Source organism: Pelmatolapia mariae, linkage group LG1 (assembly GCF_036321145.2).
Source record: "Pelmatolapia mariae isolate MD_Pm_ZW linkage group LG1, Pm_UMD_F_2, whole genome shotgun sequence".
NCBI classification, from domain to species: domain Eukaryota; kingdom Metazoa; phylum Chordata; class Actinopteri; order Cichliformes; family Cichlidae; genus Pelmatolapia; species Pelmatolapia mariae.
In genome coordinates, this window is record NC_086227.1 from 11,732,884 (window position 1) to 11,759,008 (window position 26,125).

General features: G+C 40.8%; 3 protein-coding genes across 3 annotated transcripts in view; 1 reads left to right on the forward strand and 2 right to left on the reverse strand.

Annotated features, from left to right (window-relative positions):
- The window catches only part of LOC134626418 (A disintegrin and metalloproteinase with thrombospondin motifs 7), a 75,032-nt gene extending 69,678 nt beyond the window's left edge, over nucleotides 1–5,354 (reverse strand). The window contains exons 1-2 of the mRNA XM_063472232.1: nucleotides 5,008–5,354; nucleotides 1,099–1,466 (exon numbers count right to left, since the gene is read on the reverse strand). Coding sequence (XP_063328302.1) covers nucleotides 1,099–1,466; nucleotides 5,008–5,134 — 495 coding nt within the window. The 5' untranslated portion in view covers nucleotides 5,135–5,354. The remainder of the gene's footprint in view (nucleotides 1–1,098; nucleotides 1,467–5,007) is intronic.
- Nucleotides 5,355–6,562: 1,208 nt separating this feature from the next.
- rxfp3.3a2 (relaxin family peptide receptor 3.3a2) lies at nucleotides 6,563–8,244 on the forward strand. The gene has a single exon (XM_063483771.1). It carries the CDS (start codon nucleotides 6,603–6,605, stop codon nucleotides 7,731–7,733), a length of 1,131 nt encoding a protein of 376 aa, XP_063339841.1. The 5' UTR covers nucleotides 6,563–6,602; the 3' UTR covers nucleotides 7,734–8,244.
- A 4,508-nt stretch (nucleotides 8,245–12,752) lies between these two features.
- itga11a (integrin, alpha 11a) overlaps nucleotides 12,753–26,125 on the reverse strand; it is a 54,850-nt gene continuing 41,477 nt past the window's right edge. The window contains exons 19-30 of the mRNA XM_063483894.1: nucleotides 25,983–26,068; nucleotides 25,655–25,865; nucleotides 25,396–25,494; nucleotides 21,489–21,565; nucleotides 21,233–21,316; nucleotides 20,906–20,996; nucleotides 20,707–20,820; nucleotides 19,614–19,697; nucleotides 19,405–19,515; nucleotides 19,178–19,273; nucleotides 18,375–18,488; nucleotides 12,753–14,542 (exon numbers count right to left, since the gene is read on the reverse strand). Coding sequence (XP_063339964.1) covers nucleotides 14,465–14,542; nucleotides 18,375–18,488; nucleotides 19,178–19,273; nucleotides 19,405–19,515; nucleotides 19,614–19,697; nucleotides 20,707–20,820; nucleotides 20,906–20,996; nucleotides 21,233–21,316; nucleotides 21,489–21,565; nucleotides 25,396–25,494; nucleotides 25,655–25,865; nucleotides 25,983–26,068 — 1,245 coding nt within the window. The 3' untranslated portion in view covers nucleotides 12,753–14,464. The remainder of the gene's footprint in view (nucleotides 14,543–18,374; nucleotides 18,489–19,177; nucleotides 19,274–19,404; nucleotides 19,516–19,613; nucleotides 19,698–20,706; nucleotides 20,821–20,905; nucleotides 20,997–21,232; nucleotides 21,317–21,488; nucleotides 21,566–25,395; nucleotides 25,495–25,654; nucleotides 25,866–25,982; nucleotides 26,069–26,125) is intronic.

Below are 26,125 nucleotides of genomic sequence, written 5' to 3' on the forward strand. Positions count from 1 at the left end.
TTCATTCGACTGCTTCTGTCCTGTGTCACATCATCAATAAACACTAGTGTCCCCGTGCCACAGGCAGCCTTGCACGCCCAAGCCATCACACTGCCTCTGCCATGTTTAACAGATGCCATCATTCTGGTACAGGTTGATCTTGGCTTCATCTGCCCAAACAATGTTTTTTCCAGAACTGTGCTGGCTTTTGTAGGTGTTTTTTTTTTTTTTAAATCAAAGTCCAATCTAGCCTTTCTATTCTTGAGGCTTATGAGTGGTTTGCACCTAGCATTGAACCCTCTGTATTTACTTTCATGCAGTTTTCTCTTTATGGTAGAATTTGATAATGCCTACTTCCTGGAGAGACTCCCTCACTTTGTTGGCTGTTGTGAAGGGGTTTCTCTTCACCATGGAAATGATTCTGCGATCATCCACCGCTGTTTTCTTCCGTGGACGTCCAGGTCTTTTTGCATTGCTGTTCACCAGTGCTTTCTTTCTCAGTATGTACCAAACTGTAGATTTTGGATGGCTTGGAAGGCTTGTTTCACCTGCATGGAGAGCTTCTTTGACCGCATGTTGTCCATTCAAAGCAAAATCTCCCAAATTTAAGCACCACACCTCAAATCAGTGCCAGGCCTTTTATCTACTTAACTGATAATAACATAGCTAAGGAATTGCCCACACCTGCCCATAAAATAGCCTTTGAGCCAACTGTCCAATTACTTTTGGTCACCTTTAAAAGAGAGTGGCACATGTTAAGGAGCTAAAACCTTTAAACCCTGCATCCAATTTGAATACGAATGCCCTCAAATTAAAACTGAGAGTCTACACATTATGTCCATTTCCATTATATAACTATAATAGGAACGTGCTTCATAAACAGGTTAAAAACAAAACAAAACTTGCGTCACTGTCAAAATATATATATGGACTGAACTTTTCTGGAAAAAAAAAAATCACACCAGGGCATGTTGCTGTTTAGATGACCCTTAAGTGAAGATGAAATTTCACAGTTTTGAAAATAACTTCTTATTGCACCCAGCTCTGATGACAGCTGCCTGGTCACCTTACCTGCTTATGCTTTTCAAACAATTTTAAATAGTTCGCTTATCCACTCACCAGGCCATCACAGGTACTTATAGCTGCGCTCCCTTTCACAATGGCATCATCCCACACTTCACCCAAGAAATGACAGTGGGAGGATCCAGCAGGTTTGATCCATGCCCCCTTCAGGCCACCAAACCTCCTCTCAGTCATGAAGCCTGGAGCCAGCAGGTGAGGATTCAGAGTGAGGTTGAAGTGCAAGTTGTGGCCGCCGTGCCAAAACTGGTAGAAGATGCGATCTAGTCCTGCTGGTTCCACTGAGGCTTCCCTGCGCTGTAAACGGCGAGCATGGTGAGACAGGAAATTGGACAGGAAGTGACCTTTGGCATCCACTCTCGTAGGGTGAACCACCTCGTACAAAGGGAAGTCATCCTGAAATCTTTCTGTAAAAGCGGTGATGGGAAGAAGACTCGTTATTAAATCGCAGGAAACTGGATTGAAATTAAATAATCATGTGGCTGCAAAGCTGTAAACAAAACCGAGGAAACTCTAAACACACACATATGTGCTAATCTGTCACTTTTATCTTTGAATATAACTGACATATATGCAGCACTTCTTAAAAATATATTCTTTGACGCTTCACTCTCATGTTTAATAGTTTGCATTGTTGCTGGAAGACTGAGCTTCACAAACCATCATTTGCTCTGATCTGGAATAGCTTTGTCCGTTGCACGGAGAGCAGTGTGACAAAATTTAAAGTAACTGCGCCTCAAGAAGCAGGATGAGCAGTTTTTTCATCTTATTTCTATCCATACAATTTCATTGTAGCTAGCTAAATCTTGCTAAACAGAGTTTATTTTTTTTATTTTGCAATACTCAGTAATTACTGTGTATGTTTAGTATCCACTAACAGTACACCCCCCACAGCTGCTATGCTTATCACCGAATACAGTCACATGAAAAAGGGGTTTTTCACAGGACTCCATGCAGTCCTGTGAAAAACTAAGTACACCACATGATTCAGTAGCTTGAAGAACCACCTTTAGCAACAATAATTTCAAGTAGTAATTTGCTGTATGACATTATCAGGCCCTCACATTGTTATGGAGGAATTTTGAGCCCACTCTTCTTTAAAACATTGCTTCAGTTTATTGAGGTTTGCAGGCATTTATTGTGTTGAGGTCTGGACTTCACCACCTTAATTTTCTTTTCTTTTTCAGCTATTCTGTTTTCGATTTGCTGCTGTGCTTTGGGCAATTATCCTGCTTCATGACGTAATTTGTGCCATTGCTTAGCTGTTGCGCTCACTCTAAAATACTCAGAGGAGCTCATGGTTAACTCAATGAATGCAAGGTGGCCACGACTTGTGGTTACACAACAAGCCCAAATCATCACCCCTTTACTACCGTGCTTCACAGTTGCTATGAAGTATTCATGCTGATATGCTGAGCTTAGTTTTCGCCAAGTGTGCCACTGTGCGTTACGTCCAAATCTCCACTTTATCTTGTTTGTCCAAACAACATCGTTTCGGAAGTCTTGTGCCATGTGATGATGCACCTATGCAGACCTAAGATGTGCTGTCTCCCGTCTCCTGGCAACCCTTTCAAAGACCTCATACTCGTTTTGTCTGTTTCTCATTGAACTGTCACAAACGTGAACATTTAACACACTAATGGAGGCCTGTACAATCTGAGATGTAGCACCTGCAAGGTCTGATTTTGTTTGACTTTGTCAGGATGTCCACTCCTGGAGAGAATTTCGCAAACTGCTAAAACTTTTGCTTTTATAGAGGTATTCATGTTTGCTGATGATCAATTAATCAACTTCATTTGATTAGCATAGCTTGGCTGCAACTTGCCCTCTTAAATCCTATAGAAGCAGCACTACTTAGTTATTCACAAGAGTCCACAGAGTCCCCTGAAACCTTCTTTCTCACGCGACGTGTGTTAAAATGCATGAGAAGAGTTTAAAAAGTTGAATATTAAAATGATTTTAATGGTGTATTTGCACTAAAGCCATGTCATAAATCAATTACAACTTTTTTTTCCAGTGATAAGAATTGTAATGATAACAACACTGTGAAATATTGATGTTTTTATTCATGTGATGGACATTGTACAAATTAAATAATAATTATTACCACTGTCCAAAAAAAATCACAACTACTATCTGTTTCACATTCTTTCACTTATTCTGTGCAACTCAAAGTACAAGGGTGCAAACCCTCACACTATCATTATTGGCTTTATCTCATTCAAGGGAAATGAAGGAGTGATTATACACAGCCTTGCTGACTCGAGCTCTTACCCTGTCTGCACTGCACAGGATTATCTGCACAAATATTTTCAAGCATACAGCACTTGTAGATGATTTGGACAAATATTTGAAATGTCTGACTGAATGAGGAATTTTCACCTTTTTATTGGCACTTTAATACCGTACGATTATTTTATCGAACTCTCACTTTACCACATGCCTGAGTATTCCAGCTATGCACTTCTTTAATTTGCACTTTTGCTTTTATTTATGAACTTTTGACCAGCTACAAATGCCAAATAGTCTTGGAAGGATTTGAATTAGTGTAAAAGACATGGCTGCCTAAAGCAATGGGCTTGACTGGTTTTCATTTATGTGTATTACTGATGGCAAGAGATTTCTGGAGAAAAAATAAAAACCTATCTTATCTTCTACTTAAGGTCAAAAGAAAATATAAATGTCTTCTTGTAGCCTTAACAATGCACAACAAAGGCATGGAAGGCATTCTTCATGAAAGCAGTGACTGCATATCCATTCCTACCTTTGTTAAGGAAGCAAGAAGATATTTAGATTTTCTTGTGACCTTAAGAAGATATTCTTTAAGCAATTAAAACAAATATTTTCTGCAGCTCTTCACAAAGGTCTTTCGCATCTAGAATGAGCAAACCAGCAAGTTACTCTCCTGAGGAATTGGACTGTGGATTCGTGATGATCAGAAACCATCACATTCATCAGAAATAAGGTTTTTTTCAGTGGAGTGATTGTGATAAAAATAGGGATCCTTAAGAGTCTTCTAGGATTTGCTAAGACAAATGAACAACACTGATCAGGTTCAGTTAATTTACTTTTTATTCTTTAGTCTTACAAGTAGGTAAGAATAAAAAAAATGTCTTTAAAAATTTTGTCAAACGGAAGCCCTTTGCTTATCAAAGTGCTTTTCTAATTTGGGAAACAGTTTCAGACAGACATCGATAATTCCTGTGCAAACATTTAACACCTGAAACATCCCTATCTGACAGGTCCCTCCCTCAGTGAGTCATCCTTGCCTAGAATGCCAAACAGTAGCTGTTTTTTTCCCTCTCTCTCAAGAGCACACAGCTGATTTGTACAGGATGAGACAGAGTGCACCCACACTTCTTCATCTGTTTGTTTGCCTAATCTCTGGAGAACCTGGGAAGTCTGAGTGGATGAAAGTGCATGACGTGAAGGCAGGGGGTGCTTCCTACCAGACATGAGGGGTTTAATCCTCTGATGTGATGATCTCCACTGGAACAGCCAATACACTTTCTGTTGAAACTGGGTGTATTAAGAGAATAACAATAATGCATCCTGTCTATTCCCCTAAGTGAAACTCTGTTTCCTGCCCTTGACTACTGAAGTCAGAGGTCAGTGTCAGTCACACGGCAGCAGCACTGCATTGGGATTCTGCGTTTTGATCAAGGGCACTATAACAAGGGCGGACCGGGCTTCAGCCTCTGATGATTCATTCAGAAACAGCTCTCTCTACCGCACTTGGTTATAAAAGTTTGGGCATAATTGCTATGGCTGTCCCCAAACTTTGTAAGCAAAAGTTCCAGCTGGCTTCTCATCAGGGAGGAGTGTGGCTGGATTCACTCACAGAGCAAATGCGCACAACAAAAGCAGGCAGTGTACGAAAGCGTGGTGGCATTCGATGTGTTTGAATCTGAAAATGTTTAAAATACTTTAGTTTTCAGGCTCACTAACCTGGTTCATGTGATAATCCCAATCCCAAAGTTTTGCAGTTTTCCAGGACCACCAGGACCGCGATGAAGAAGTGAATGGAAGACGCTCTTTGTCCGAAAGCGTGAAGCCCGCAGTGCAAACGGGTCATTTTGTCAGGACGGTAACTTATATTTTCGAAACATTTAACGCCTTTCTGACACCGCGTCGACTGTCAATTCAAATAGTTCAAATCCATCTGTGCTGGGTGCGTTTCTCGCTTTGTTGCGCCCGTGCACTTACGCTGTGACAGCAACAACAAACTTCTTCACTTCAGGCCTGAGCATCGTCTGCCTCCGCGGGGGGGCTTTTGCTGCATCTTTTTTGTGTGTTTTGTTTTATGTCGGTGTAAATGTTTGCTTACAAGTTGCTAGTCCCCCTGTCCTCCATCAGCCTCCTCCCGACAGCCAGTGACAGCTTAAAACTTTGCTGTGAAAACTTTCGCAGAGCCACCCCCACAGATGGGTGGACTTAAGACAATGGGCTCAAGAGAGAGCTGGAGGGCTTAAAGGGGAATGCTACTCCAAGAGATCGGATACAGAGATACAGTCCAATTGGAAGTTCCTTGAGGTGATTCGGGTTCTCAGTGGGTCAGATGAGGACCAGACTGTTGCATTCACTTGGAGTAAGACAAATGACTACGCATCGTAGGTCGTGCTCTGTACGTTTTGACCGGAGGTTCAAAGCATAAAAAACAAGTGTTGCCCAGTGGGAACTGTGGGAAAAGCCCGAGTAAAGTCTTAAAAAACAAAAAACAAAACAGCGACTGACACCATCGAGTTCGGGAGATTCCTGATTTTAAAACACATCTGGAAAACCCAGATCAAATGTTTTACCACCTTAAGCTAAACTGGAACAATTAAGAATTATGCCTATTTGGAGGTGGAACACGATGTAACCCAACTCTATGTTCGACCATTATTATCCCTCTTCAAAGTAAGCGCTCCCTCTAGTGGAAGAAAAATGTCACAATATTGCTTGTGCTTACGAAAGTTCTACATGTTGGCCATCATTTTTGACCTATAGTATTCATTTATTATTAATTATAATGAAAGCGTTTAAGAAGTACGTTGGCATTCTTAAAGGCACGCTCATCTTGGTTTATTGTGTTTGCAAAGACTGGGCGTGTTGGAGCGCGTGAACAGAAATCAACAGGTGTACCGGGTGAGAGAGGCAGGAAGAGATCTACATCTTGATTGATGTATTCGTTTGAATTGTCTGGATTAAAAGTAATTTTCATCATTTATTTTCTTTTCCTATTTTGCGCATTTACGCACGATTCCTGTGACAAATACATTCCTTCATAAGACTTTGGCTGGCGGATAAACTATAACAAGAAATTTAACCTGTTCTTCCTTAAAAGCTGCCGGGACCGTAATCATCTCTGTCAAGTCTCACTCGACCAATCGTGGCTCAGCAGAGGAGCGACACACCTGTATAAAAGCAGGTTTCTGGTCAGCCGTCATTCAGAGAGGTGTTATGACTATGAATTTGCATCTAATGGAGATGAAAGGCTAAGGCTTTTTTTTCATGGGGTGCATCATAGAAGAAAATGTTGTGAGACAAGCTTTATAAATTTAATGATGGAGGAAATGTTTAACCACAGCGGAGCGCTCAACCGAAGTTCAGTGCTCGAAGACATCGACGTGAGCGCGGATGGCACCCCCATCCTGAGGATACTCATATCGGTTGTGTACTCTGTAGTTTGCGCGGTGGGTTTAGTGGGCAACCTCCTCGTCTTTTTTCTAATGAGGTTACGACAAGGTCGAAAGAGATCCACTATTAATGTTTTCATCATCAACTTGGCAGTGACGGACTTCCAGTTTGTTCTCACTCTGCCCTTCTGGGCTGTGGACACCGCGCTGGACTTCAGCTGGCCGTTCGGAGACGCCATGTGCAAGATCGTCCTTTCGGTCACCGTGATGAACATGTACGCCAGCGTGTTTTTCCTCACCGCCATGAGCGTGACCCGCTACCTAGCCGTCGCCTCGGCTCTGAAGAAAAAAGCGCACAGGAGGTCACGGTGTGTGAAGTGGGTGTGCGCGGTGCTGTGGGTGGCGGCGACAGTTGCCACAGGTCCAACAGCTGTCTTCTCCACTGTGACTGTGGTGGCTGGCGAAAAACTCTGTCTCCTCAAGTTTCCCGAAGGACACGACTGGCTCGCCCTCTATCACATCCAGAAAATCTTGATCGCTTTCATTATCCCCATGCTCATTGTCTCCGTTAACTACCTGATGCTGCTGCGCTTCGTCAGACTGAGGAGCATGGACAGCAGCAACCCTAAACGGAGATCTAGAGTCACCAAATCTGTCGCTATAGTTGTTTTGTCTTTCTTCTGCTGCTGGATGCCAAATCATGCCATCACCTTCTGGGGCGTGTTGGTCAAATTTAACGCAGCAAACTGGGACACGTCGTATTACATGGTGCACACCTACGTGTTCCCGGTCACCGTGTGCTTGGCGCACGCAAACAGCTGCTTAAACCCAGTGCTTTACTGCCTGATGAGGCCGGAGATCAGGAAGATGCTGAGCGCATTGTTTTGGAAAGCCTCCACTCCGTCCTCCACGAAAGGTTGCGCCACGCGCTCCATGACACAGGCAGAAACCCAGGGAGCCACGCCTCTCCAGATTATAGACAATGCGGAGTACACGCTGTCCATCATAGACCGTAAGGGTTTATCAGCCTCTAAAGTCCTCCCATATACTCGTTAACTGTAGCCTCGTGATAAACAAGAAGACGCTTTGCGGTCCACCTGTAGCTGTTTTCATTACGCGTGCGTAAAACGCTTTCGCATCGGTCCCAGTCTAAGTGTTTGGATGGGTTTGCATCGCAGATTCACACCGTGTGCGCTTTTTTTGCACCGCGACGCAGAAAGGCGCAGAGTGGTGTTTGTTTCACTGTGACAACTAAACTTTGGATTTCTCCCAGTCTTGCTCTTCAGCTCGCGTTTCTCCTTGTCGTGATTGTTAAAGACAAACAAGAAATAACCGGGACGAGAGGGAGACACGGGACAGCAGAGAGAACGTCCTCGAGTGGAAATCCAGCTGGGGACATTAGGATGGGAGGTCTGGGGGATTTTAATTGTATTTTTTTGTATTTTTCAATTTCAGTGGTTTTGCTCGTGTTAGCTACCATGATTTAATTAAAAAAAAAGATGCCATGTCCATCAGTCCTGAGACATCTCTTAAAGGACTTACGTGTACTGTACAATGAGCATGCAGTCTGTGAAAATAAAATAAACCATGTTCTATAAGTGTATGCGCAGAGGAGAGTCTATTATTCGTTTTCTCACTTCAACTGACTTCAACTAAAACTGTGTTTTAACACTGATTTTTTCTTTCCAGTCAGCAAAAAGTGTGTAACCAGTTTGCTGTCCTGTGCTTACGCTTTTCTAAAGGTGGATTCTTTTCTTTTATCGTCCCAATAATAAATGAATTGATCCTTTACCTTCAACTCGTGTCAATCAGGAAATGGCTGAACGGCTACAATAAAATAAAGAAGTCATGTTAAATGCATTATATAGTGTCAGCGCCTCCAAGACGCTTTTCATCACATTCAGTCCTTTCTGTTGTAAATGTTGAATTCCTATCCTGGCACATGTAAAAAAACAAACAAACAAAAAACCCTGGGCTCTCACAGGTAGCCCAGGAGGAGAAGCTGACAATGGCTGCAGAGGTTCCAGCAGTCGCTTTGGCCGTAGTGACGCAGATCTCCGTCAGACGATTCAGCTCACAGAAAGCTGGCCAGCTCGAGGTTGAGGGAGTCCGCAGGCCGCAGGCAACGGGCACCGGTGCCAGGTTTGTGTGCTAATGATTTTCTGTCCTGCCTTCATCCTCCTCCCACCCTGCAGCCTCTTTGCTTTGTTTACTGTGGTCCTGCAGGGAAGCTGTATGATCCAGAGTGTCCAACTTTTCTCTAATGAGTCCTGGGAATCTGTAAGCATGAACGCTCTTTAATCTTGGTCTCGACAATCTAATTAGTCAAGTCAAAATGAATTCATACAGTCCAAAATCACAAACCACAGCGGGGCTTTAGATTCTAAGTGCCACCTTCTTTACCAGGACAGCAAGATTTAATGAAGCGCTGATATAACAATGAATTATTAATTCACTTTTTTTTTCCTGTGAGGAAACATTTTAGCAAACTGATGCGTGCTCATTTGCATTTGGGATTTGAGCAAACTGTTCAAACTGAGCATGCATTTTGCAGTTTTCCTTTGATGATTCGTGCAATAAAGGTTTATTTTTGCTTGTTGTGACCACAGGCAAAAAGGAACAAACCCCAATTAATACATTTTGCACTTGACTGAATAAAAACGAGCACCTATTTCCACTTTTTCACAAAAAATAAGTCGCTTAATTTTTGTGAAAATGCTCAGACTTTCATATTTCATGTCTACTAATCCACATTTACAGTTGGATGTGGTAATATATGTTAATATAACCGCACTTATATTGTATGGTAATATATTCTGCTGCTTGCCTTGGGCTGTGTTTGTGTGGCTGTTTTCTTTTAGCTACCTCTGTCTTTTTTTCTTTTTCTTTATCAGATATTGCGGCTTTTCCTCCTCGGGGATCAATATGCTTTCACGGCAGCACTCTTGATGCCAGATTGTACCCATGCGTCCGCTGGTTGAATCGAATCTGTTATCACAAAATACTTAATATGATGTAAACACTCTAGAATTAATTTAGTTAGTTATGTTTTTTAAGTCAATATGAAGCATTTAAAATGATTCTTCTTTGTTTATAGATTCAAATTTATTTTGATTTATTGACAGCACCTAAGCCTGGCAGAAACCTGCAGAATTTAAATTGCTCTGACCAACAGGTGGCTATGCAGTCAGTGCTGTTTAGTAAAATGTAAATTTCTTACTTTATTCTATTAATTTCAGTTATTGGTTGGCCTGCTTGTTTTTTTATTGATATTTTGTGTAATTTACTGACTGCTATATTAGGTACATCTTGCTAGTACTGGCTTCGATCCCCTTTTGCCTCCAGACAGCTTCTCCGTGGCACAGCTTTAACATTCCTCAGAGATTTTGGTTCATATTGACATGATAGCATCACACAGTTACTGCACATTTGCAAACCCATGATGTGAATTTCTCATCATGGCTTAATGTTTTATCCTGCTGAAAGCAGCCATCAGTACATGGTTACACTGGTTATAAAGGGATGTGCATCGTCAGAAACACTACTCAGATAGACGCGGTGTTTATATGATGCTGAGTTGGTATTAAGGGGTCCAAAGCATGCCAGAAGAGCGCAGTCCCGGGAAAAGCAAAGATACTGCGTAGGATCCTCAAGATATAGGAGGACCTGAGCTTGAAAGGTAAACCCCCCCCCCCCCCCCCCCCCACACACACACACACATATGTATATATAAAACATACATGAGTTTCAATGACTTGGCCATAAGGCATTTCTTCTTGATTGCATAAAAGGAAATATGGAATCCGATAAGTCACACACTTTAATGAATGTAGAACACAGAGTTAGTCAGAGTACTGCTTTAGGCTGATAAAAGAAATCGGTAATTATTTTGGGAGATATTTCTATCTTCTTCATTTTCTGGCAGAGATGAGAAGAGTAAATATGAAGCTAGCAGCAGGTTATCTTTGAATGAAAAATATAGTTGTTGGGCTCCCTTTAACCCCCAGTATATGTGACTTTCAGTATTTCCCCTGATGCACAGAAGCATAACCAGGTCTCCTGAGTTTTTAATGATTAATCAACTTTATGGGAACTGATATGAAAAACTTTAATAGTCTTCGAGCAAAAGAATTCAGCCAGTCTGGTCAGGCGTCTCTGATGTGAGTATTTACCTAACCAAACTTGAATTGTGTTTTTTCACTGTTAGTCAGAGAAACAGCGAAATATTTTCACATGGGCTTTAAGACCTGTCCTACTTGATATTATGCATTAGCGATGAACATTTAAAGAAACTGGACTGAATCAAGCAGGAATACAATAAACATGGGCTGCTGGAGTTTGTGAGGGTCTGGTAAAATTGAGGTTATGCTACTGTCTTTAGTTAATAGTGTGGTCCTCCAATTTAAGAGCATGATTTGTTGTTTTCACTTGTGGATGTTATAATGATCCCTTATTCTTGAATACTCGAATTGTCCCTGTCCAATGTTAAAACTGAATTTTGTGTCATAAGTTATTTCGTTCAGGTTTGGGTATACACCATGTAAGTGCAATTTCTTGAGGAGTAATCCCCCAGTTTTAATCCTAACAGTCCTCTAACTCTATTCTCTCAAACTGCTCTTTATTCCTGAATTCATCACAAGTACTGTACTGCTCAAAGGTCATGATTCACCCCAGATTTCTTTATATTTTAGGCGAATTGGAGCTGGTGCAGTCATCTATTAAAATGTGCAAACACCAATGGAAATATAATATATAAGGTAAAACAGAGATTGTACAGTTCTAAAAATCTTGAAAATCAATATTTGGTATCTTCACCTTTATTCTTCAATACAGCCTGAAGTATTTTCTTTAAGTAGTCTTCAGGCTTCGTGAAGGATATTCAAAGCTCTTCTTTAGATGTTGGCTGCCTTTTGTTCTGTTCTCTGTCAAGATGATCCCACACCTCTTAAGTATTGTTGAGGTCCGGGCTCTGGAGAGGCGACACTTTTTTTTCCCTGTTCCTTTCTTAAGGATGGCTTCTTGACAGCCGTCTACTATCCACTGAGACCATGAGGCCTCAGTGAAGAGTAGATGGATCAGCTGAGAGTCAAATGTGTCTCTCAGGCCCTGTGTCGGGTCTTTGCTTCATTTTTTTTTTTAATTCTTACTGTCAGATACTCTTCACCTGTGGTAGATATTGTTTAGCCTGTCACTTCTTCTTTTCACCTCCACTTGTCCAGTTTCCTCAATATATAGGGACACGCTGCACAGCATGCTGAGATATTCCAGGTTTTGAGCTAATAGTTCTTTGGAAATCACCTTGTTGGTGCAAAAATACAAATTTTATATCTCTCACAAACTGGGTTATCTTTAACATGTTTATGCTTATTCAGCTAAAGAAATGGGAACAAATGATATGTTTTTGTGACAGGCTGCTAGTAACAAAGTGCATAAAGATACAATTTAAAAATGGGTTCACATAACAGAGAGTTGTCTGCTATGTGTAGACACAACACTGGTTGTGTTGGCTGCATTTTTAATGCTTGAATGATTCACCGTTCAGCATCACCAAATAAAAACTCTGAAAGCCTTTCAGAAAACTATTGCTCAAGAGCACTTAAAAAATGAATAAAAGTCTGACTCATTGAAGGTAAAATATAAAGAAACAAGGGAAGACAAAAGACTTTTGCACAGTACTGATGAACTTAATGAACTTGTCTTTCTCATTATTCTATAACCGTTACATCTTATTCATAGGGATAGGTTAAAAAATTGCCCATTGCTACTTTAGGTAACAGAAGTAAAGAGGTCATAGTAAAACTGTGTCTGACTTAGGGTGGAGTGGCTGTAGCTGTAGGTCATCTGATTGGAAGGTTGATGGTTCGATTCCTGGCTTCCCCTAGTCTGCATGCCAAATATCCTTGGGCAAAATATTAACCGGAGTACGAATGTGTGTGAATGTTACTTAGAAAGCACTAAGAAAATGTGCTTGTGTGAATGGGTGAATGCACAAGTTGTGTAAAGCCCTTTGAGTGCTCAGAAGAATAGAAAAGCGCTGTATAAGAACCAGTCCATTTACTTACTAAACTAGTGAAGAAGGTTTATTTCCACCAGTAAAACTGCAGTAAACAAGTCATGTTTGAAAACACAGCAAACAGTCTGTTCATTTAGTCGTTAACAGTTTAATTATAAGGCTCGGAAATAAAAACATGTTTTAATGTGAAGTTGGTAAAGGCTTTCCTTGTGTCAGGATCATATTCCTTCAACTGTGATGCTCAGAAAAAAGATTTAATATGTCTATTGATGCCCTGCCATCTACTTCCTGGCTTTTGCCCTTTGACAACTGTGATAGACTCCAGTGCTCCCGCAGCACTGAATCGGATGAACAGAAGAAAATGAACAGATGGATGTCTATTTACTTTTTTGTCTCTCTTATTCGTCAATCCCAGCTTCTGTTCTTCCTTTCTGTATGTGAAGAATTGGAATCTCACAAATGGTGACTCATGTTTGTTGAGGCCTGTTTCTATGCAGCTGAAAGCCCTCAGATACTTGTGAAAAAGACACTCATAGACCTATATCGTTTTATTTGTAGGCATATTACAGGTCTTCACACTTATTCAAAGAAAAAAAAATTCCAGACATTGTGCAATCGCTGGACTCATGTTTACGGCTTCTGATTATCATTTACTTACATTTCTGTTAAGAATTGCTTCAAATGTAAAAAAAAAAAAAAAAAAAAAAAAAAAATCCCATTAATATTATAAGCACACCCTTTGCTCTGATGCAGTGCATGTTAAAAGGCACGCAGCTGTCTCGTATTGTAACCGGTTCAGTGAAACAAAGCCGACTTACTGAACTTAAAAAAAAATAATAATAATAATGCCATGAACCACACTGAAAACTGTCAGAAAACCATTATAGTACTGAAAGGATATAAAAAAAGCTAACTGACTATTTACAAAATTCAAGTTAATTTTATACAAGGTAAAAAGTGCATCAAATGTTTTAAAAATCACCCTGCATGATTCCCAGGATGTTAATCTTAAAACGAATGAACTCTTAAGAGATGATGCATTTAGAGGATTCTTCTCCAAGGATTAAGAAAAGTCTCTAAAAGTTAAACATCACGAATCTTCTTCGTTCTCTGGTGACTTTAGTTCAGTTTTCTGTCGTCATAAATTATTACGCAAATTGACTGAATACATGGCAGAAAAATTTCTTAAACTTGGAATTTTTAATATACAGTATAAAAGCTTTACATTTTGTTGTAGCTTTTGGGTGGGAAAACACCCTTGAGGTTTTTTTTTTTCATGTACTTTACCATAGGAGTTAAATAAATAGCCTACACATCAGGAAAAGACAAAGGAATGACTAGCTAACATTTGCCTCAAATGCAAATAGTGGCCTGAAAATCTTGAAACAGATCGACTGAAAGTGGCTCTATTCTTCTGTAGAAAACGGACAGAAAAACCACCAGAGCTCCGGCCAGAAACCGACGCAATTAGAGCTCCAAGATCTCTGAAGAGATGACATCCAGGCCAGTGGAAGACATAGACAAAGAAGGCCTTAATGTCGCAACAGTGCAGGAATGCTAAGTGAGTGTGACAGTGCTGATTGTTGGGGGTCAGGGGTTGTGGCGCAGGAAAGATCCAGTGCACTGAAAAAGCCTTTCTTCAGCAATAATGATCGTGTGGAGCTGTGTACGTGGTGCCACTGCAGCGGTAGGGAGCGGGTGGGGGGAGGCGGATTGGTCCCTGAGTGTCGGGTCCCCTGTGGAAAGGGTGTCTGCTGGGGGCCCTCAGCCTGCGTTATCGCTCTTCTGTCACTTTGCCGTTGACCTCCTGCTCATCCTCTTCTCTTCTCTTTTGCCTTTGGAAAAATCCAAGCTGGGTGGGAGAGCAGAGATAAGTTAGATAAGAAGTAATGCTTCAAACACAAATGTGCTACAAATATTGCGAGCACTGTGCAGCACACAGATTGCATCACTTCCTTGTGACTGCAAATGTAACTGAAATTTATGCAAACTTAAGAAAAAGCTCAGAAGTTTCAGAGTGTGCGACTGTGTTTGCAGATCTGTGAGGCTACAATGTTAATGCTGACATACTGATGTAGTCAACATGTAAAATGCTGACTATGTTCCTAATCTCAAAATAGCATGTTACCATTCACTATGTGGCACCAAACTGTAGATGTAAAGTCAGTAGACGAGGTCATTAGTCATCACCCCCTAAGGATAAAAGTAAGTAAAATTTTATTTATTGAGCAGCTTTCAAGATAAATATCATAAAGTGATTCACAACAAGAATGGTAGAGAGCTCTGGAGTCTGTGGACCACAAAAACTCTGTTTCCTTTAGTTCTCAGTCTTGCATAAAACCAGCAGGTTGTGATCATGTGACCTCAGGAACGCACTGCGGATATATGGACACAAAGGTTCACTATTGTATGGTGCTTGCCCATGCAGAGCTCTAAAGGTCAACATCAGAATCTTAAAGTGACATTAATGGGGATCCAGTGCAACTGAATTAGCAACCGTGTGACACATGAGCACTTGGTAGACTTTAGTCAGCAGCCTCGCAGCAGCATTCTGAACAACCTGCAGACGTTCCAAGAAGGTTTTGTTAAGACAAGTGAACAAGGTGAATGCGATAATCCAGACGTGAAGGTCCCAATAACAATTTCCAATTCAAAGTGTGACACAATGGAACTCAACTTGGAAATATTTCTTAAGTGACAACAGCAAGACTGAAATGGAGATTAAACGCGAGCATCCAAAGTGAAGGCTGAGTCACAAGTTACACTTTCAAGGTAGAAAATGTAGCAAAGGTACCTGGAGTTTCCATTACCGTAGGCACAAATCTGTCAGGGGCACAAACGTCTGTTTTCTCTTCGTTAAATTGGAGAAAAATGTCAGCCATCCAAGTTTTAATAGATTCTAGATGCAAGATGTGCAGCTTAGAAACATCTCGGGGCTTAAAAGATATATGACTGAATATCGTCTGCACGGCAATGATAAGAAATGTCCTTAAAAGTGCTGAAAACGTGCTGAAGAATGAGCACATACAACAGAAACAGTGCAGGCCCACCAGTGTGCTACACAGTAAGCAAGAGAAGTGGAAAATGACCTGAAATTAGAAGCAGCCACAGATAAGGATCTTTCAGACAGATTTGAAGAGACCACTCCAAAGCAGACCTCGATACACCCACACAGTGTCTCAGCCTGTCAATCTCAACGCGATGATCAACAGTATTAAAGCCAAAGATCAAGTCCAACATCGGTTAAACAGAAGATTCTCCTGTGTCACTTCACATCAAGATGTCTCTGGAGACTCCCAGAAGAGCTGTTTGTGTGGAATGAGCTCTGGAAAAGCCAGAATGGAAATGATCAAGGCTGCTGTATTTGTCCAAGACAGCTGTAAGCTTCTTAGGCACAGCCTTTTCTAAAATCTTAGCAATAAATGTGAATTTTGAGATTCATTTGTTAAAACAGGCACAGCAGGTGGTGCAGGAATACCAATTTCACTAATACAGTGTTGAATACCATCACAGGATTACCTCTGCTCTTTGAAACCAGGTTTGAAAAATCAGCAGCCATCGCATCTCTCCCTTAAACATTAAAAGACACTGAAAGATCCTTTAAATGAAGGAGATGAATGCGGAGACGACTTGATCTCCACAAGTGCTCATTTTTTTCAACAAGAACGCTTTAATGCCATCATTTATCCAAGGAGAAGAGTTTCAGGAGCTAATCTCAGTCAAACAGGACAGACTTATCTAAAATAGAAAGACAGTTATCGTTAAAATGATTCAGTGAGAGCTCAACATTGTTATAAGGGGATGGAAATAAATTAAAAGCAGAAAATTTATCAGCAGTAAAGGAATTTAGGATGCTGGAGCCAACCAAATATAGAAGCACATGAAAGTTAAAGAGAGTATGGGGATGATCAGAAATAAAAATATCATCAGAATAAATCCAAAGTTAATATTTAAACCCAAAGTAAAAACAAGGTCCAGTCTGAATCCCTCGGGGTATGTTTGAGGTCAGGAATATGCTGGGGGAGATTAAAACCACAATGCTGATAAATCGAGGTTAAGTCAATGTCTCTCTCTCTCTCTCTCTCTCTCTCTGTGTGTGTGTGTGTGTACTACAGGGATCCCCAGCAACAGCCTGCCCAAATATCATGACAGTTCATCAGATCCTTTAGATATCTGCTAAAAATCAAACCTCATGTTGACTATCACTAAATATCATTTAGTGGATCATATTTGATACATGTGATTTTGCGATTCTTTTAAATTTCTGCATCATCAGTGACATTTTTCTTCCCCCTGAAAAACCTAAATAAATAACACACAATACATTTGTACATTTTAATATGATACAAAAACATGAGGCAGATGCTTCGGTTCAAACTGACTTACCCTTTTTCCTATAAAACAATACATCAGGAGATCTTGTGTAAAAGATGACCTTCCCTATTTAATTATATTAATATAAGCACTGACGCTGGTGCTAGATTGATGATTTTCTCGTGCGTAGAAATACCACAAAATTAAAATAAGGACGTGCTTTTAAACAGATTTGTAATATATGATGGGAGACTAGCAGCTTCTTGTAAATGTAAGCATTTCAGCCAGTAAACCCCCTCCCCCAATCACACACATACACACGTTGGGTATTCATATGTTGCGGGGACATCTAATTGACATTATGTTTTCCCTAGCCCCTTACCCTAACCCTAACCAAGAAAAATGGATCCCTAACCCTAACCCTTACCGTCATTTTGAGTCTCAAAATATGCCTTCAAACTTGTGGGGACCAGGATTTTTGGTCCCCACAAAGATATGAATACATGCTCACACACACATACACGCAAAACAAAAAGTGCATTTCCACATATTCAGACAGATTCTTCATTTCTGTCAATGCATCCTGTGTTGAGCATAAATATGAGGCCGCCTTTATTGCTGGCTTGACCTTTACTTGACAGTAAAGGATCCAGGTGATGGATATAATACAGCAGCTTCATTATTTCTACAGCAATATGAAATAAATAGAAAACATGCAGACAAGAGTCAAGAAATGGAAGAATCTGGCATTTTACACAGTTTTGGTACATATCTAAAGCATTTCTGTCAGACTCTTATTTAAAGACAATATCTTATTCTCAGCCACACGATGGCAGTCTAAACCTACACTACAATAACCGTCTGACCATAGCTCACATTTACAGGGCGTAAGGCAGATGAGGTAGTAGAAAAATGAGCTGACTGCAGGTTTCGACCAACCTTGTAAACAGTCATGGCAATTTGCATATTAATGAAGAAACTGACAGCTCATTGTTCGCCAGTGGTGCTAGTTTCAGTTATTGTGCAAATGTACTGTTTATAAGGTTAGGGAAACCTGCAGTCAGCTCAAACTGAAGAAGTCACATGGATGAGTGACAAAATATTTCTCCCACTTAAAACGCTACGTCCAGATGAACAGTATCAACTGTTTGTGGGGCTTTATGCTTTAAGGAAACATTTTAATCCCAGTGAGTGTGTTTTTTTTTCCAGGATGGGAACGCCATTATCCTCATGAAAATGCTGGGAATCACATGCTACAGCTCCCCCCAAATTGTCACTCATCAGTGACTAAAAGTGGGTATTTAGATAAATACTCTAATAACTCAATAGCTGTTATTCAGCTAACTAAAAAACTGCACGACGTAACTTACTTTCCATAGAGCGAGGCTGAGCAGGGCTAACAATAAGAGTCCTCCCAGCGTGCTTCCAATGATAATCCAAGTAGGAATTCTGTAATCTCCCTCCTTCCTGATCTCCAGTATTATCTGTTGGACAAGATGACAACACATAAAATTTGTTTTCTCTTAAGCACGCAGGCTGAATTGTACACACAGGCCGTGATAAATGGTATTTTTGGCTTAAACATATAACTTTGAATAAATATGATTTTTGCAGAATAGCATAATGACAATTCATATTATTTTGATAAAGGGCTGAAAAATAGTTCTGCTTAAAAAAACGTTTTCACAGACCGATCAAGTACATCCATTCACCTTTTACATCCACAAATACAGACTCTTAAAATAACCATGATAATAGTGTCTGACAGTTTTAATGACCAATAGATGGCAGCACAGATTAGTGTTTGAGTCCTGACTCATACATGTTGTGCCGCTGGTCCTTTCGGTCCCTAAGCACCACACAGCATGAGTGCTCCAATACTAACATTTACAGTGTGATTATTCACTGTTTCAGTTCTGTGCTCATGAGCTCAGCTGAAGCAGAAACTGTGTTTTCTTTTAAATTTTTTAATAAAAAGAGGTGCTTGATGAAATTTTTTTCTCCTTCTTCTTAGTTTTCCATGAATGGTAAAAATACATACGAGACACTATTTGAATACTTAAAGTCTACTGAAATCAATTTTAACAGCTGATCTCGAGAACCGGGCACATGGTAAGAATAAAATCCAGACGAGGACAGAAGCAATTTAGAGCGCTGGTTGTTGCCGACTCACATGTCTGACAGGCCTCTCTTCATGTAAAAACATGGGGCTGGAGGAGGGGAGCTCCACTGATGCACTGGTCACCAGTTCCAGGATTTTAAACTTCAGCTGGAGAGGAAATCAAAACAAGCAGGCGCTTTTAACAAACAGATGACACAGCTGAAAGCACTGCAGAGCCAAAGTTTTGTAAAAAGTGATAAATTATAATTCATGCAGCCTGTGATGAGGTTTAAGCTCACTGCGTGTAAAGTATCTATTCTAAGTGCTCCAGTGATTCTAAAGGCAACGTCTCTGTAGTAAGCCACATTGACTGTGCATTGAATTGGAAGAGTTAGTGTGTTGGATCGGTTCTGTGGGAAGAAGCAGATCGAAAAAAAAAAGTTAAGAAAATAAGTTGAGTATTAAACTTTTATCTGGGAAAGAATTTGATAGGTTTTATTGACTTTACCAAGCTGGAGAAGCGTGACAGATCTTCAGGTGATGCCCTGCTCTGTGCCACATGCTGAGGTGGTAAACAGTGCGTACCATCTCTCTGAGGTGTGACATGGGGGGTAAGAAATTCCTCTTAGTGCAGTAAAATGTTATGTTTCCAGAAAAGCAGTGAAATAATATGCTGATAAGCAGGAGTTTATTAGATCATGTTACTAAAAAGAATGATTATTGTTCAGCAATTAATGTAAAGTAAATGTAATGCACTGATAATATGTGATTAGGTTTGGACACTGTGTAGCTGAGGTTAGTCTGCTGAGCTGACTCTGTCCTTCTTCTTTTGGCTGCTCCCTTTAGGGGAGTCCACAGCTTCCATCTCACCCTGTCCCCACATCCTCCTCTGTCACACCAACACTCTGCATGTCCTCCTTCGCTACATCATTTAATCTTCTCTCTGGTCTTCCTCTTTTCTTCCTGCCTGGCAGCTCCATCTTCAACATCCTTTGTCCAACATATCCACCCTCCCTCATCTGTATATGTCCCAACCATCTCAGCCTTGCCTCTATTACTTTATCTCCAAATGGCTCAACCTGAGCTGCCCCTCTCATTTCTAATCCTGTCCACTCTGGTCACTCCCAATTCAAAACTTCAATAGTAGAACAGGTCTGCTCAGTTCAAACCAAACAATCTTTCCCCTAAACAGTAGCAATACCACCACTGCTCTTCTGTTGTTATTTACTGCTGATATTTATGTGACTTTTAGTACCAACTGACAATACAGGGTAAATACAAAAAAGTAAAAAAGCAAAAAGCAGCATAGGTGGAAAGGAAACTGACTGAAACCCAAGTGGCAGCTCCTCAGCTCCAAAGTGCCAAAATCTCACTGATTACATTATGTCAAAGCTTAGAGTAACAAATGATTTAGTCCTAGCCACTCTAACAATTACGCTGCTAATTGTCTGCAAGGCATCTTTTATGCAGCGTGTTAATATTAGCCACTGTAAGCGTCTGTTATCACACCATGGAGTGCTATAATATAAACAAATCTGCCACATGTCCTTCATGTTCTGTTTTTGTATTAACTGATAGACAGTTTGAAGCTCTACACACACCTGGTCAATATGGAAGTCGGATATCTGAAGGAGCTGGTTGCCGTTTTTTGTCATTTCTGGGATCTCAATGTTCAGCTGCAAATCCTTTACAGGAAAGTATCCAAGATTCTGGATCTAAGGCACAACAGGGGGAATCGTGTAAACTGTTTCCAAGCTGTACTTTGAATTAAGCTCATGGTGGTGATAGAACTGGTCTCACTTGGAAGGTGAAGTTGAAAGGAGGACCGATGATGCCTGGCTCCTCCAGTGACAGTTCTGGTTTGATTTCATATCGAGTCGGATTAGAATCCCTGTCAAAGCAAATCAAGAAAAAAGTAAATAAATAAACAAGCAAACAATTAACATAAAGTTCCCATTCCAGTTACACTACTAGCGACTAATTTCCCCCACAGTTACATTCAGTATCTTCCAGATTATGCCAACACAGTTTGTTGTAGCCCACTGCGCTTCTAAATTCCTCGCTTGTATTGTTTGGTAAAAAACAAAACAACAACAACAACATCCACCCCCCCGAAAGCTGACTAACCTGGTGAAGAGAAGGTCTGCCTCGTACTTCAGCGAGTAATAGATATCATTGAAATTATCGGCTTTGCTATTTTCTTCACCGTCACTGTTGAAAAGACAAAAATATTCAACAAATAGAAGTGATGATCTTACAGCGAGACGCTTATCCTTGTGTTATTTTTTAAATATCTTTGTTGATCATTAAAACACAGAACATTTGTCTACATGCAAAGCAAATAATAACTGGGATGTCAATACATATAAAGTGATGTCCATACCTGCTGGCCTCCAGGATAACCCGGAGATGGTCAAGGAAGGTAGTGCGACTGAATTCGAACTCCAGGCGAAATGTTACCTACAAAGAAGAGGAAGTAAAGATTAGAAGCACACACTACCCATTTATTGCTTTTCCTAAATTATATTTCATCTTGCTTTAACAAAACTCTAAAGTACTCCAGATGCTATGCTATATAGCATTCCTAGAATAAAGGACGCAAAAGAAGTCAAGTCCGCAATAACCTACTATAATTCCCGGGCTTTGACCCCAGGCAGCTGCTTGCACAGTTGTTGCTGCTTAAAGAGAGCCTGGGAATTTCCCCTCAGTTGAAGACTATGTCCACTACATACACACACATTCACTCACTCAAAACTTCCAGTGGAAGCCAGATTCAGGGCAAAATAAAAGCAGAGCAGTAAAAAGGAGACAGCCAGAAACAGAGAAGGTAATGGGTATGTAGCAAAATTGGAACCCAAGTCTGCAAAGGAGGCTTGATTGGCAGCAGAATGCAGATCTAGGAGAGCAGAGTTTAGCTGAGCATTGTTTACAGTCCTCCATGGCGTAATGAAATCCTGAAGGATCCATTCTGACCAGACTGGAATGCATAACGAGGTTTACACCAACTTCCCTCTTCCATATAGATGGACTCATTCTCAAAGCAAGCACAGATTTAGCACAAATATAATGATCTTGTTGTGTATCATCTTGTCCCAGATGTGGAAAATGATCCCTGTCCTCCTTTGTTAGTCGTATCACATATCCTGGTGAAGAATGGTTAACCTTGACTTCAGCCCGCTGTTTCTTTACAAGGATAGCTGGATGAAACACAAACATAGGAATCCAGACACGCGCACACACACATGCACACACACAGTTGTTCTGGGTTTTGAGGGCGTGATTGTCCATGGTTGGAGAATGTTCGTGCATCTGCATAGCTGAACACAGAAATTCAAACGGTGCATGTTTCTCCTCTTCCTCCTCTGTGTTTCTTCAGTCTGTCTGCCTCCTTAGGCCACATTCGTTGTCAGTCGTCAAACCGCTAGTAACTAGAACCCTTCTCTCTGCATGCACCCACAAAACCTAAAAACACATCTGCTTCCACGATCACGTGCAAAAGGAATCGCTTTTTAGACGTCTTGTCGCTGTTGGTTGTAAAGTTTACTGAACAAACTTGTTTTACATGGGTCAGAATCAACTGGTAAGATCCAAACAAGCGTGATAACTGGCTAATTTAAAAAGCTTGCACTGAAGTTCCCACTTTCCTTCAGCTCTATGGTGGTTTAGGCTGGCTTGGCAGTGGCACTGGTGTACAATCAGCCTTGTTTAACTCTGTGCCACATTCTTAAAAGGCTCTCGACCAGAGCACATCAGTTTTGTGGCTCTGGATGCTGTTCAGGGTCAATGAGTGGGTATGAATCACTCAGTGAGCTCTAAAGGGTGACCAGGTCTGCTTGGTTCAGTTGCTTGGGAGCATTACATAGAAATTCGGGTTTACTTGTTGCCCAGGAGATCACCATTGTTTGCGATAATCACATGGTTAGGACATTTCATGAACTCTTTCAGTCACCTTCAGTCCTTCATTCCTGCATTATTAGTCAGCAGACTTTGTTTCAGTATAGAAAGCTGAAAGACTATTGTTCAAATGTCAATGAAAAACACATATAAAAAAGGGATAACAGCTTTTTAATTGCACTGACTGATGTACGACCAGTGTCATCCCTATCAAAGTCAACACAAACATCACCCTCCTAAAAATAAAAAGTAATGCCTTGCTGTAAAATACCCCAGAAAGTGAACAGCCTCATAAATATTGTTGACTTTATAAGCCTGTGGAAAAGCTTTGTACAGCAGAAATGAATGTGAGAATCACTAACAGATGAGGAAGAAGAAATGCATCTCTGTGTCTTTCGTTCAGTCTCACCTGAATAATGCTGAGAGAAGAGCAAGTCTTATCTGTTGTGTTTACCCCGTTGCTAAGATGCATCTTCCTAATGCAATAACAGTTAAATGTGATGTTTTTATAGTGAAAAGAAGAAGAGGGGTCCAGACTGGCTGATTTGTTTGTCCATATTAGGGACAGCTACTTTAACCTTTAAGAAAATACCTCTAAAACATGAGAAGTCACTGTCATCATGAGTGACGACAACGGATAAGCTATGAATGGTGTCCTAGAATCTCCATATTACACTTTTTTCCATAACACTGGTATGTTTTCCTCCAAATGACAATGCGCCCTCTTTCTTACATTGTGGAATTTTATTCTTTACATATAAAAATACAACATGATGTCAAAGTAGTCCAGGCACTTTGATCCAGGTACTATCCTTGCTGCTTTGCTTTTCAGTTCGATTCGGTGGGTGGATAATCATGTAGGTAAACAAGCACATTTAAGATGAGAATCTCCCGTTCCAGCACATCTCAAAGGTGCTGTGGAGGCCACTTCAGTACAGTGAACATGCTGATACAAGGAGGATGGATTCATGTTTTCAAGTTGTTTAGACCAAATTCTGAGTCAACCATCTGAATGTTGCAGTAGAAAATAAGACCAGGCAATATTTTCCCAATCTCCTACTGTCTAGTTTTGTTGAGCCTGTGTGAGTTGTGGTCTTAGCTGACAGGGGTGGTGCACACTGTGTGGTCTTCTGCTGTTCGTCTGTTTCAAGGTTCAAGGTGTTGTGCATGCAGAGATGCTCTTCTCCATACATTGATTATAACAAGTGGTTGTTTGAGTTTCTGTAGTGTTTATACAAGCCTTTGTCCTCTGACCTCTGTCATCAACATGGGATTTTCACCCTGAGAACTGCTGCTGGCTGACACATATTTTCTCTTTTTCTCTGTAAACCCTAGAGATGGCTGTGTGGGAAAATCCCATTAGATCAGCAGTTTCTGAAGTACTCAGGACCAGCCCCCCTAACAACATCAGACATGTCACATTCAGAGTCACTTCAGTCCATGCCAACAGTCATGTTAATGTTTCAGGCTTGTGGCATTCATCAGAGCACTGATGAATATATGCACTATGATATGATGAAAGGCAAATAAGTTGGTGTATTTGATATTTGTTAACTGAACTGCTGCCACTTTACAGGTTGCTCAGATATTTGCATTAACGAGCAGTGGAACAGGTGTACCCAATAAAGTTGCAGCACGTGTACGTGGTCCCCAATGCACTTCGTGCTCGCAGTATGCATGAACAATGACGCATTCAGGTTTAATACGGGACAGGTCTGGGGAACTATGTTTATTATTACGTATAAATGTGCTTTCTGAGGGCGATACTCTACTCATAAACATGTTTTGGCAGAGTTAAAAGCCTGGATGAAACATATTAAAGCTGCAGTAGGCTGAAAACTGGAGAAGAGCAAAACAGGCAGAACATACAGAGCCAACATCTGGCATCTCCCTTCTCTTCTAAGCAAATACAACCCGATGAGCACAGGCAGAGACACTGAATGAAAATTAATGCTGATTTCTGTTTTGACACAGGGGTTCGAGTTCTCTCAGATTTCTAAAGTGTAAAATCAGAGCCCAGACGAGGAGCAAGACTTTAGTTTCTTCTTGAATGATGAATTACTTTATACTGGTGTTTCGCATCAATTTTCTCCAGTGGCACCAACTAATCTTATTTGGGAATCGGTACGAAAACTGGCATATGGATGAATTTCACTGGGCTGGAAAAGTTTTGCATCAGCTTTATGCTTTTCCAGACACCTCTTCAAAAACACCTAAAACATTATAGTATAATAAAAAGTTACAGCTTATCAACCTGAGATGTTTTTTCAGTTAAATCTCTGATGGCAATGAATCCAATTTATCCTTTTGCTGCCAATGACAATAAGCCTTATGTTATCTTATTAAAAAGTCACAACGACATATATGAATTACGTAAAGAAACATGGTTAACTCACCTGTGTTTTGGCCCTCATGAAGGGTGCGCTGACATTGCAGAGCTTCTCATTCCTCAGTTTGTCCTGACTGTAGCACTCTATTTTGATGTCTGAGTTGTCCTGAAGGAAAAATGTCACTGCTAGTCATAAATGTAGAAATTATTTCGCTTTACATGATGGTTAAACCTCGGACTCTTTGGAGTAACATAGACCTTTTAGGCTATTTGAGAACATCTGTCCTCATAAACCACATGAAGAGTTTAAGGTCACGATAACACACCTTGACAATGAGGCTAGAAAAGTGCAGATTGGGTGTGTAGGTGATGTTGAGGCGAGCGTTGTATGCGTTCTCTCCTTTGTTCTCCAGCCGAACATCCACCACCATCCTCCGCCTGGTTGCCTCTAGCACCCTCAGAGATCCCTCCGTCTCCCCTTCGCTTTGCCGGCGACAGAAAGCACCACGAGACTGTACGGACTGTGCACAGAACTGTCTGGGAGGCAGCGAGGAAGGAAGGCATCGCATTATTTATTTACTCGTTGCAAGTGTGCAAATAAACTTCGTCCCACTGTGCGACTGTAGGCATGGTGATGAATATGCGTATACCTACTTTGGAGTCATCAGGTCATTCATGCTCTGCAGCGCCAGGTCGGGGATGCAGCGATCGTCTTCATCACAGCCGTTCCAAAAGGGCAGCTTACCAAAGAGACGAGATCTTTTTACATCAAAGGAACTACTGCTGCTTCATATTTC